We start from the raw sequence: 12,107 nt of genomic DNA, 5'->3' as shown, positions 1-12,107 counted from the left end.
GGCAACAAGTCATTTTCAGTATATGCATTTTAATCCTAATTCTTCTCTCACCACTTTATGCTTCAAATGTTGGGTTTTTTCGTTGGTGTCACACTGATTTTATATTGATGCCATCGCCATCTAAATGTACATATTTATCCATTTGACCAACATGTCATATAAAAATATGAAATTGTTTTTTAAAAAATAAGTACATCCCACGAGATATCATAAAAATCCGACCCAAGTAAATAATCAAATCTAAGATTTTTTCCAAAACTTTAAAAATACCAGAAAAGTATCTAATTTTTTTTGCGGCTTGGGCCTCGTGAATTGAAATATCATAGTATATCAAATCAACTATTCAATTTAAGATGAACTTTTAAATATCGCAAAATTTGAAAAAAAAAAAATAATGGCAAATAAATGAAACTAAATGCTGTAACCACGTACGGAATGTCCAAGGGGTCCCCCACCTGGCTAGAGGATCTGACTATGAAAAACAATAGCAGAATGAAACGCTGACTCATCCTCAAAAATGGTTCACTCCGCTGTTGTTTCTTTCACTGTCCCCTTCCCAAAAGGACTCTGATTTTTAGTTTACCTTTTCCTGTTTCAATGCTGTAAAGTAGAGTCGAAAATCTCCATTTCTTGGAGGTATTTTCTTGGTATGCTTAAGTTTGGTTAAATGTTTGTTTGTCTGAAATTTGCTTGGCCGTAAAAAGAAATTAAAAAACAAAAGAAAAAGAGTTCCATAATGCTTATTCTGAGGAAAATGCTTGAACACGATTCATTGTTGATATTCCTTGATCCGGTGGGCAAAAAGAAAATATTATTGTTTCTGTGAAGAAAAAGTCATTTTCTTCTTGTATTTCACCCAACTTCAAATCAGGAACCAAAACAGCCTTTTTTGCAAGTTCCAGAGCTATTGGAATCCCTCAGCGGTGGTACAATCTAACAATAGATCTTCCAGTAAAACCACCTCCCCCTCTGCATCCAAAGACTTCTGAACTGGTGAAACCTGAAGATCTATCTATTGATCAAGCAAGAAGCTTCAAATGACCAATTTATAGACGTCCCAGAAGAAGTTCTTGATGTTTATAGCCTTTGGCGCCCAACACCTCTAATCAGGTTAGGTGCCTCAGGGAAAATTCTGGATTTTAATCGAGTGGGATTACCTGATATTTAAGGTTATCTTACTTCAATTACTTTATTTCGCCTAACTTGTTAAGGATAGTCTTTTGCTTGAATTCAGAGCCAAAAGATTGGAAAAACTACTTGATACTCCTGCAAGAATCTACAACAAATATGAAGGGGTTAGCCCAGCTGGATCGCATAAACCGGACACAACTGTTCCTCAAGTTTGGATGCACAGCAAGGTGTCAAGAATGTAATAACTGAAACTGGAGCTGGTCAATGGGGGAGTTCACTGGCTTTTAACTCTTCAGAAACTCGATTCAAGTTCTCTTTTGCAGGTCTGTGTATAAAACTGCAGCTGGCTCGTAACTTTGCCAGCCTGTTCAAAGGTCACCAATAGAAGGATTCTATATAGCTGGTGCTTTATCATTGTCCAGTTTATGTCTCAAACACATACACCAGCTATTCCAATAATCTCAGACACGTATACCAGCTACACTAATAATGCTTAGTTTAGAATATGCATCGATGTCAAATCTAAGAGAAGTTTTTGTCGAAACACGTGTTACAGGAAATATCCATTCCAATTAAAAATTAACCAGATCTTACATTTGATCTTTGTGGATCATAAATTACAGGATTATGAATAGCTTCTGGCTGCGAGGTACCGTTAAATTTGGCTGAGCCAAGCGCTGTCTAACATTCAGGCTCTGACGCTGTCTAACATTCAGGCTTTGTTGCAAAATGAGCAAAAAATTTAGAAAATCAATATGAAAAAATACAAGCTTGGATCTATATATATACACATATACAAGTTGGTAAACAGCATATGACATTGATTAAGCTTCAAGGAAGACTAATTTTCCGCAGGATAGCTGCTTTGGTTTTGGCTTTCGCTCCCAATCTGTCAATTCACTATTCGATCAGGTAGAAACCCTATTCGCCTAAATTATCGTTTGTTCACCTTTACCATTCGTGCAGTTATTGTTTTATATTCAGCTCTGTGTCGTTTTGATATGTTTTTTTAATCAAAAATTACCTTGCGATTTGAGAGTATGGCGTGTATATTAGCTTTCGGTTTTCTTTTGGATTTTTAATTCTATAGTAACTTCAGCTATTATGTGTGGATGGTATTTTTTGGATATTGTTTGGATGGAAATTTGATATGTTTGGTTCTTTAGATATTTTTGAAACTGAGGAGTTGATGCAAATCAGTAACAGTTTAACTTGAGTCCATAGTCAAGAATATTATAACATTGTTTAAGAAGCTTGAGTCCATAGTCAAGAATATTATAACATTGTTTAAGAAGGCTTCAATGTTGAAACAATTAATCTGTTAATATCCATAAATCTAGTTCTTGACCAGGTTAATGTAGTTTCCCTTAAATATTCGGAGTTTTTGCATGCTGGTCATTAAACATAATATGAGGCATCAACCTAAGGACCGCACCTGTTGAGGCTCAGACTCCCCACTTAAACCCATTTCACACCCCCATTACCCTCGACATAGGTTTTAGGTCTGTGCTGCTTGTATCGGATGAGTATATGTTTTGTTTAAAAATGTATCTCTATATGCAGTGTTAAGTGGTTGTTCATGTGATAAAAAGTCAAGTTTAGCAGCTCATTATGTCAAGCCAAGGTAGAGTCCTTCCTCCTCACCTTCGTCGTCCAGTGCCTGGCCCTGGTGCATTGTATCCTGATCCTTATAGTTCAACATTTCCTCCACCAACTGCTGGTTTCCCTCCTTTCAAAATGTTACCGCCTCCTGAGGTAATGGAACATAAGCTTTCTGCACAACATATTGAGACAGAGAAACTTGCTACAGAAAATCAGAGGCTTGCGGCTACTCATGGATCTCTAAGACAAGATCTCGCTACAGCCCAGCATGACCTGCAATTAGTACATTCTCACATTGCAGACATTAAATCTGAGAAGGAAAATCAGACAAGAGGAATTGTGGATAAAATTTCAATGATGGAGGCTGAACTTGAAAGTTCAAAGAGCATTAAGGTGGAGTTGCAGCAATCAAGGGCTGAGGCTCAGAACTTAGTAGCTGTGAGGAAGGAGTTGTTTGCCGAGGCGCAGCAGCTTACTCGTGATCTTCAGATGGCTCACTCTGAGGCACAACAGATTCCTGTTCTGATGTCCGAGCTTGACAGTATGAGACAGGACTATCAGCATTACAGGTAGCCTTTTCTTTTCTTTTGGTTGAAATAAAAGATTCAAAATTATTGGATCTTGAACAAGAGAACACGAGACACCACAAAATTTAGCTTGTATTTATGACAAAATGTCAAGAGGGTCAAACTTTTTTTATATCTCTTAATTTGGATTGCAATTATTAGATGCTGGATGATAATATAGTAAGATAAACATGGCAGATCTATATATTTATATATTCCTAACAAAACTGCATTTGAGGTTTGAAAATTATTGGGAAAATTTCCAAGATGTGAAGAGAAAACAAATGTCTTGGTTGTGCTGAGTTTAACCAGCATTCACATTTTCTACATATATTCATTCTGATTACTTCCCCTTTCTAGATTCCTCGAATCGAAGAGACAACGTGAGTTAAATTATTACATTTTTCGACTTTGTTTTCGTGATTTTTTTCTAGTTTCGATTTGGTATTGCAGATATTATTTCTAATTGTGGTTGAATTTGTATAGGGCTACCTATGACTATGAGAAGAAGTTGTACCATGATCATCTGGAATCTCTTCAAGTGATGGAGAAGAACAATGCTTCAATGACAAGAGAGGTGGAAAAGCTCAGAACAGAGTTATCTAACTCCACAAACTTCGATCCTAGAACAGGCATAGTCATTTTCAGATTTTTCCTTTTCAATATATGATTCAGGGGAGACCTATGAATATTGAGGACGAGACTAGGCTTTTAAAAAAAATATATAAATAAAATTTTAACTTGTTTCCCAGACTCCCTTACTTTGTTTTCCCTGAGACCCTGACCAATGTTCTCTTCAGATTTTTGGGAGCTCATGTATTACCATGATATCGCAGGTGGGAGTGTTCCTGTGGCGAACTATAACCCTACCCAAAATGCCTATGGTGCTACTCAGGTATAAGTTAGCGATTTTGAAACATTTGATTAATAGTAGCTCGACTAAAATAAAAATGGAGATCCGATATCATATCATGCTCTTTGAAAGCAGAAATTTACAATTTTTAAACCATTCGACTACAGTACGCCATCACTGGACTAATAAAGCAGGATTGTACCTCGCTAATAATGAAATTGTGATCCCTATCATGTATTGGGGTCTATTTTACCTTCAGATTATCTCATTGTGTATAAAATAATTCATATTCTTTCAAATGATAGATGTATAAATTTCACATCCTTGTCTATAAAGTAGAAAAAATTCTGTTTTTTCTTAGCCTTTAAGGTTTCTGTTCATTTGGTGTTTTAGTATTGACTTCGATCTTTGATTGTTTGCTTTTTTTATTGCAACAGGGCCAAAGTCCGTTTTTGGGAGGGGTTAGTGCTGCCAGTGCTGCTGGCGGGGGAGCTGTTAACTACGATCCTTACAGAGGCCACACTGGAGCTGTAGCTGGTTATGATACCCAAATAGGCAACACTGGTGCTGGTTATGACGCCCTTAGAGGACCAGCCGGATCTGCTTACAATGCTCAGAGAGGACCAGGCGAACCTAGTTATGATGCGCAGAGATATACATCTGGACCTAGTTACGATGCTCATAGATAGATGGCCATCAGGACCTGGATACGATGCTCAAAGAGGACCAGTTGGAGCTGTTTATGATACCCAAAGAGGCCTGGCTGGGCCCAGTTTTGGTGGGCAAAGCGGAGTTAATTATAATATGCAGAAAGTCCCTGGCCACAATGCATCATCAAGAGCTACTACCGGGTCTCAAGGGCAGGTACCTACGAACAATAATGCATCTGCTACACCGAGTGCGAGGGGTGGAACCGAGAATGATCCGGTGCCACGAAATGGAAACCCTGCTCGAATATGAACTCAAAACCTCTTCTATCTGAGCAATTCGTCTGTCCTTTTGTGGATGGGATGGCGAAGTTCAGAGGGACGCCCAACCATTTGTGCTTGAGATTCTGGTGAATTTATGAGTGGTACGAACAAAATTGTGTTGGTTTCTATTTGCAACACAAGCAATCGCTTATATTATGTATTAGTTGTGTTAAAAAACGTGTTCAGGTAATAAGCATCGAGTTACTAAACAAAAATTGAATTTATTACTTGAAACATTACCAGTCTTCAGTGGCAAACCCAAATGTTTTAACGTGTTTTTATCCATCAAGAAGGATAGGAGTACTATTAATATTTTCAAGCATATATTTAATTTTAAAAAAATAATTCAACTTGAAACTTTTATTTTGAATTTGAATCCTGTCGACATTAAAATTCCAACGTCAAACTAAAATATTTATGATTGATGTTACATGTACATCTATATTTATACATCAATTTGTACAATACAAAAAATTCAGATAAAAACTTGTGTGAGACGGTCTCACGGGTCGTATTTTGTGAGACAAATCTCTTATTTGGGTCATCCATGAAAAAGTATTACTTTTTATGCTAAGAGTATTACTTTTTATTGTGAATATCGGTAGAGTTGATCCCGTCTCACAGATAAAGATTCGTGAGATCGTCTCACAAGAGACCAACTCAAAAATTCGATGCAAAAATTCAATTTGTAAGAATCTTACTATATATTGAATACAAAATCTCGAGATATAACAGAAAAATCTCTCGATATAATAATTGTAAATATCAGTGTAACGATATATTGATGGTGCCTTTAGCATTATTCAATATTTATACCAAGTCTTGAAAAATACTGTGCTCAAAATTGGGCCAACCCAAAACCCACATACGAACCAATACTGTGACCCGACCCAAATAGCAAAACAAATTTAAATCCCAGTTTCCCGGCACAGCGCCATTATCCGTTCCCATCATGGAAAACGAGTCGCTTCAGCGTCAATCCGAAGGTAAAACAAAAACATTAGCGAATTCAAGTATGAATAGTTTCCTATGGGAGCTAGGGATTTTTTCATGATATTCATAGATAGGAGATAAGTCGGTAAATTCATAGCCGGAAGTTTCATCCTCTCGTTTTCATTTTCTAGGGTTTTGCTATGATTATGCATTCTTAGTTTAAGAAATTTGTCACAGAATACGAGCCTTTCCCCTTGAAAGACATGGAATCAGTGGTGGCTACAGTGACCGGATACCACGGCTCTGAGAGATTCAATCTTATTAAACTGATAGCTTTGACCGGTGCTAGTTACGTTGGCAATATGAGTCGATCTATCACGCATTTGGTAGGATTTGAATCCATCGTATTTATGCAATTTGATGTAGTGAATGACTGCTGGGAGGTTGAGTTAGATTTGTGTCTTTTTTATATTATAGCAATTGAGTACTTGTGCATCACAGGTGTGCTGGAAATTTGAAGGAAGAAAATACGAGCTTGCAAAGAAGTTTAAGATGGTGATAGTTAGTCATCGCTGGATTGAAGAATGTGTAAAGAAAGGGCGCCGAGTTTCGGAGACTCCATATACCTTTCAGAGGTATGGCTGTTTCTGAAGATTGGATATTATGTTAGATTTGTGATTGTTGTTGCATTGGTTCTTTCATTTAATGTTTTTGCAGCTACTATTTATTTAATTTGAAGTAGAATATATCTAAGCTGACAGGTGTTTCTGGTGAAAAACTGTGAATTATGCACTTTTGCTGTATATTTATGCAAATTGTTGAACATCTAAGGACGGGCAGCAATTAGTTGAAGGGGTGATATGAATGGACCAAATGGCCAAGGACCAATTTGTTCTGTAATATCGAGGTAGCTGACACGGATATCTAAGCTCCATGATCAGCTAATGGTTCACTAACTTTTTTGATGGATGTTGTTTATGCTTTCATTTGCCATTGGGTTTTAAATTTATTTACGTAAAATACTAATAAGGAAGCCGTTAAAGTTAAGCATTTTGAGAAAATAAGTATTTCAATGATTATGCATCATCACAATGACTATAGATTTGTAGATATATCATCATGTTATAATGTCGGCATTTTGAAAATTTGAGTACTTCCTAACTTGTTATAATGCCATGCAACAGTTTTTTTATAGCTTCCTACCTGCCTGGCATTTAATTGGATAATCATGATGAATATTAGTTAGCTTGTTTTGTGCCCTGATATGAACAACAAATGGAATGAACTGCATCTAACTATTGTTTGGAGTCTTATTAAGGATGATTTTTTTATACAACTTGTTTTCGACCCTAATATGAACAACACATGACTGATTTTTTTATAGTGGGCAAGAGGTAGGAACACTGTGTTCCAACATCTCATTAAGGATTAAGCAAGCTCGTGTTCAATCAAAAGTAAGAGAAACCTCAAAAGTGCCTTTGCTTGAAGTTGAAGATGAAGAGGCTAATGTTGGTCCATGGGCGGGCTTCAACTTTTCAAATGAGGTTTGCAATCTGATATTTATTTCTTTTAGATCTTGCTTCTTTTTTTTAAAAAAAAATCGAGATTTCATTTATGTCTCTGTATTTTCTTTCATGGATTGTAAAACTGAAGCTGATATACTCATTAGTGATCCAAGTATACAGAATACATGCTTTATTCCTGCAGAATATATTAGGGTTTTTGAAGAACCAATTTATAATGGTTTTTAGTTGACTATATTCAGAAATAATAGATTATTACACTTTAAAAGAAAAGCAAATTATCACCTGAAGCATTAAAGACAGCCCTTCATGTCTTGTCCTATTGATATACGCACGATATGATGAAATCTTGGGGTAATGCCTTTTCTTTGGCAACTCACCAATTCTCTCATGGATAGCTTCTATTTGCTACACCTTTGCCTGCACCTTCATGGTAGTTTTGAGGTTTGTTGCTGTTTCAAATTCTTTACGATTCCTCTGTATCTTATAAATATTTGCTGCCTTATTAGCATTATTTTATGTTGACTTAGTAATAATCTTTACCCATGCTGATGCAGCACAACAATGGTTCTATCAGACCAAGTGGGAACTGGAAAACAACTGAAAAAATATCAAGAAAGGACAGTCCTGGAAGCAGCAATAGTCAACTTGAGGCTGTCAATTCCGAGCCCATGGTTATAGAAGTATGGAAACATGCATACAATTTTTGGTTTATTTGGTTACTTATTACAAGAGCAGCCGAAGGCTGTTTTCCCCTGCCTAAATTAGCTTGAACAGTTACACCCAGTGATGAGGAATGCATTCCATTTAGGAAAAATAATATGCTTCTTCCCTTTTCACCATACCTTTAGATCATGGAAGTCAAATTTTTCTTTGAACTATTGATTGCTCGGGTAGTGCCAGGCCTATTTTTCCTGCAGTGGCAATCAAATTTTCTGTTTCTGTTTCACATTGACTTTCATACCTCCAATATGTCATTTTGGCCTTGTATATTATATTATTATTGTATTTTTTCACCAATCATCTTTAGCATGTTATGATTAAAGTTTATCCGTGTTTCCTCCTGAGTATGCCACCTGACAAGTTATTAACATCTGTTCATACTATTTTAATGGTCTATTTCATAAATTGAACGAGTAACCAAGTGCTTCTGAGCCTACACATTTCTTCTCACAGAGAAAACGGAACTCCACTTCATCAAAACCACATTGCAGAGGTAGGAGGCTAGTTAAAAAGCAAATCACCATGGTGGATTTGGCATCAACTTCAAAGTTCGAGCGAGAGTTTCAGTTAGTGAAAGTGCTTCCTGAAGACAATATAAGTGAAATTCTGTTTGACAGGCCAAAGGTTGACACACACCAAAATGCTTCTACCAGGCACACATCTGACATAACATGCCCTAGAAATCGGCTGAGTAATAATGATTCTATAGATGTAGAAGAGATTGAGGTTGTGGATATTGACAATGAGAACGATTATGTTCGTGGTGTCCCATGTTTGCTCAAACCTCCAGAAAAAAGTCTTGAAGTAGCTCTAGATGATCATTTTGACAATCATTTTGGTATGACACAGCCTATGCCAACAGAGTTGTCATGTGTCATATGTTGGACCGATTTCAGTCCCACCCGAGGAGTGCTGCCATGCGGCCATCGTTTTTGTTTCTCATGCATACAGAACTGGGCAGATCAGCTGGTGAGCACGTGCCATTCCGTGATAATTACTATCTAGTGTGTGTATGTTTGATTTGAATCCTTCTTGATACTAACTGTTATTATTCTTTGCAGGCTTCCAAAAAGAAGCCCTCCACATGCCCTCTGTGTAAGGCTGACTTCATATGCATCACCAAAGTGGAAGACACCCTCTTTTCAGACCAGAAAATATATTCGCAGACAATCCTGAACGACAACTCAAAAAATGATGTATACATCCTTCCTGATGAATCAGACCATCTCCCTAACAATGTATGTGTTTCGCTTTTCTCATTCCATATTATTCTGTTATCGGTCCATTCTCTAGCTCATCAAGGTATTTGTTATTCTTTGATGTTGTGTAGCCATTGGTACATGTTTGTTTTCGATGCTCCAGTAGAGAACCTGTGGACCTTCTTGTTCTCTGTCATTACTGCAAAATTCGAGTTGTTCATTCTTACTGCCTCGATCCACCTTTGTTTCCGTGGATATGCTTCCAATGCAAAGATCTCCAAATGATCTATCTTCATAACCGATAGTTCACTTCGAGTGTCCTTTATGTAGAGCATGTTGTACACTATTCGATCATTTGCATCCCATTTGCACAAGGATGAGTTCCTAAAAATAACTCAAGCTGTAATCATATTTCAAAGATTTAATCTATTGATTTTGTTTTATCAATTTGTTGGAAGTTTATGGCTTCAGTTTACTTGAGAACTGTGATAATGAGCGCAGTTGCATGCAAGGGCAATCTCCGAACACAATTATCTATTCAATCTTTCAAATTGTGTTTTTATGTAGTTTGTATATGTGGGTAAATAACAAGCATTTCTAAAATAAATATCAATATTAATAATATCAATAATTAAATTAAATATGATGAATTACAATATTTAGATTGATGTTGCCTCCTCTCAACATAAGTACCCTCATTATCCATTGAGCGTCTTGGAAGACAACTAGTCCAGAAGGCGAATCATATTAGGAAGACAATATTTATTCTAGAACACTAACATACATGGAACAACTGATTTGATCCTAAATATCTACTCTGAGAGTGTATAGACTGTTACTGCTTCTGAATTTACACGAACTATAAGAAAAAACCGTGAGTAAAAAAAAAAAAAGATATCATAAGTAGTCTCCTCGTGAGGGGCTTTATGACTTCAATCGTGTGGTTTTATCACTAACAAGAAAACATATTGAGTGTGTGTATGTGTATTATTATTTATTTATATAATTTGAGGAGAGGAGAAAAAGAAGGAAATATTGGCAAGTCTAAATTCAATGTTGGTCCTCCCAATTTCCAAGTCAAATTTTCTGATTGATAAATTTAATTTGTTCCAGCCATGTTTTCAAGCAACATAGAAACATTTCTCCGTCCCCTCAAAAAGGGCTTCATCCTTAATCCCACAGGATTCACATTCCAGCTTCTACCAAAGCGCCACCGAGTCCAGGCGCTTTACAACGAAGCCAAAAATACCATCAGATCAGTCCCCCATATATCCCTCGGAATCATCATGCTAAGTTTTAGCAGGATTCTTCTTGTAATCCTTAACCTCACAATCCTGTTTTCTTCATTGGCCCAAATCAATGTCGCCAAATCCCTGGCACATGATTCCCACAGGAAACTGTGCTTGCAAGAAAATGCAGGGGCAATTGCATTCAATGCAACTTTCCTTCTAATCACATCCATTATCGGGATAATCGGGACGTCCTGTAAAGTCAAGTCTTTGCAGGCAATTTATTTATGGATCATGTTAATTCTGACGGTTTCTTCATTTGTTTATGTGACGTTTATTTCGGTTCTGATGCCGAGGGTATCGGCAGACAGGGTATGGGAGAATTCCAAGGATGGGTATTGGTTGAATGAGTATCAGCCGGCGTTGCAGAAGGCTTTGATCAATGGAAAAGATTGGTTCACGATACGGAATTGTTATGTGGAGTTTGGGCTTTGTAATGCGTGGAGAAACCAATCCAGGACTATGAATCAACCTACGAACCAGGGTCGAAACTATGTCGAGGTTCTTGTTTCTTTTATGCTTCGTTCCATGTCGTTATCCTCCTTTATTGCTTGCTGTCTGAAATACCTTATTCATGTACTCTACGCCATTGCCTCACATCAATATGTTACAGAATTTTGCAATGATATGAATGCCTTCTTACAAACTTAGCACGTGAACTTTAATTTGATTAATGGTTTTAGTCAAGTGACTATCTTGCCAACGTTTTATGACACCAAACCGCAGCCATAAATAAATTTCTTGGTCACCCACCATAGCATCTCATCCCAGAAATATAAATCCAACATGATCAGATACCTATGTTTGCAAGATTGTCATTATTGTATTGATGCAAATGTTTGAATCGTTATACAGCTTGGTTGTTGTTATCCTCCGGCTCGTTGTCAGCTGGTGCAAACAAACGGAACATTGTGGCAGACCCCAAAGTCCGGGGTCGATCCAAATGATAAAGAATGTGTTCATTGGACGATAAGTGATCGTGTAGGCGATTGCTACGACTGCGACTCCTGCAAGGCTGGATACTTAACAAAATACCAAGAGAATTGGCAACAAGGCACCTTCATGCACATTTTTCGTTTGGTGTTCCTCACAGTAGTGTCTGCCCTTGCTCTGTATGCTTTCAATGATGACCGTAATGCCAGACTCGAACATTACACTTGAGTATGAATCCAAGTCTGATTTATGGCAAGATATGATGACCTTTTTATCCCATTGATTAGTTTTGGTGTATTCCCTAGTCCATACCCCTGCGACATCAGATTCATTAATAGTATCCTCATCTTTATGAGCTTCTTTCTCTGTTTTTAGTGTGATGTC

At 37.1% G+C, this 12,107-nt stretch overlaps 3 protein-coding genes across 9 annotated transcripts; all 3 read left to right on the top strand.

Annotated features, from left to right (window-relative positions):
* The first annotated feature begins 449 nt into the window (after positions 1-449).
* LOC142537044 (protein FLX-like 2) lies at positions 450-5,372 on the top strand. Of its 4 annotated transcripts, XM_075642576.1 has the most exons (7): positions 461-1,110; positions 1,235-1,454; positions 1,755-2,043; positions 2,695-3,302; positions 3,786-3,931; positions 4,136-4,194; positions 4,590-5,370. In XM_075642576.1, exons 4-7 carry the CDS (start codon positions 2,743-2,745, stop codon positions 4,839-4,841), a joined length of 1,017 nt encoding a protein of 338 aa, XP_075498691.1. In that variant the 5' UTR covers positions 461-1,110; positions 1,235-1,454; positions 1,755-2,043; positions 2,695-2,742; the 3' UTR covers positions 4,842-5,370. The 4 variants fall into 4 exon arrangements, with proteins under 4 accessions (XP_075498693.1, XP_075498692.1, XP_075498691.1 ...); XM_075642578.1 differs by having other exon boundaries at positions 450-1,110; positions 1,235-2,043; positions 2,734-3,302; positions 4,590-5,372; XM_075642577.1 differs by having other exon boundaries at positions 456-1,110; positions 1,235-2,043; positions 2,737-3,302; positions 4,590-5,371.
* Positions 5,373-5,977: 605 nt separating this feature from the next.
* Positions 5,978-9,892, top strand: LOC142537043 (uncharacterized). 4 transcript variants are annotated; one of them, XM_075642571.1, is made up of 8 exons: positions 5,978-6,109; positions 6,294-6,442; positions 6,558-6,691; positions 7,441-7,600; positions 8,137-8,262; positions 8,756-9,271; positions 9,364-9,540; positions 9,633-9,886. In XM_075642571.1, exons 1-8 carry the CDS (start codon positions 6,076-6,078, stop codon positions 9,804-9,806), a joined length of 1,470 nt encoding a protein of 489 aa, XP_075498686.1. In that variant the 5' UTR covers positions 5,978-6,075; the 3' UTR covers positions 9,807-9,886. The 4 variants fall into 4 exon arrangements, with proteins under 4 accessions (XP_075498686.1, XP_075498688.1, XP_075498687.1 ...); XM_075642572.1 differs by having other exon boundaries at positions 6,078-6,201; XM_075642573.1 differs by lacking the exon at positions 8,137-8,262 and having other exon boundaries at positions 9,633-9,888.
* Positions 9,893-10,600: 708 nt separating this feature from the next.
* Positions 10,601-12,081, top strand: LOC142537042 (tetraspanin-7-like). The gene is made up of 2 exons (XM_075642570.1): positions 10,601-11,291; positions 11,646-12,081. The coding sequence occupies exons 1-2, from the start codon at positions 10,617-10,619 to the stop codon at positions 11,949-11,951; spliced, it is 981 nt and encodes a 326-aa protein (XP_075498685.1). The 5' UTR covers positions 10,601-10,616; the 3' UTR covers positions 11,952-12,081.
* The last annotated feature ends 26 nt before the right edge of the window (positions 12,082-12,107 follow it).

The sequence above is a fragment of the Primulina tabacum genome, chromosome 2 (genome assembly GCF_025594145.1).
Source record: "Primulina tabacum isolate GXHZ01 chromosome 2, ASM2559414v2, whole genome shotgun sequence".
Classification (NCBI taxonomy): domain Eukaryota; kingdom Viridiplantae; phylum Streptophyta; class Magnoliopsida; order Lamiales; family Gesneriaceae; genus Primulina; species Primulina tabacum.
This window is presented reverse-complemented; position numbering and strand designations above follow the sequence as displayed.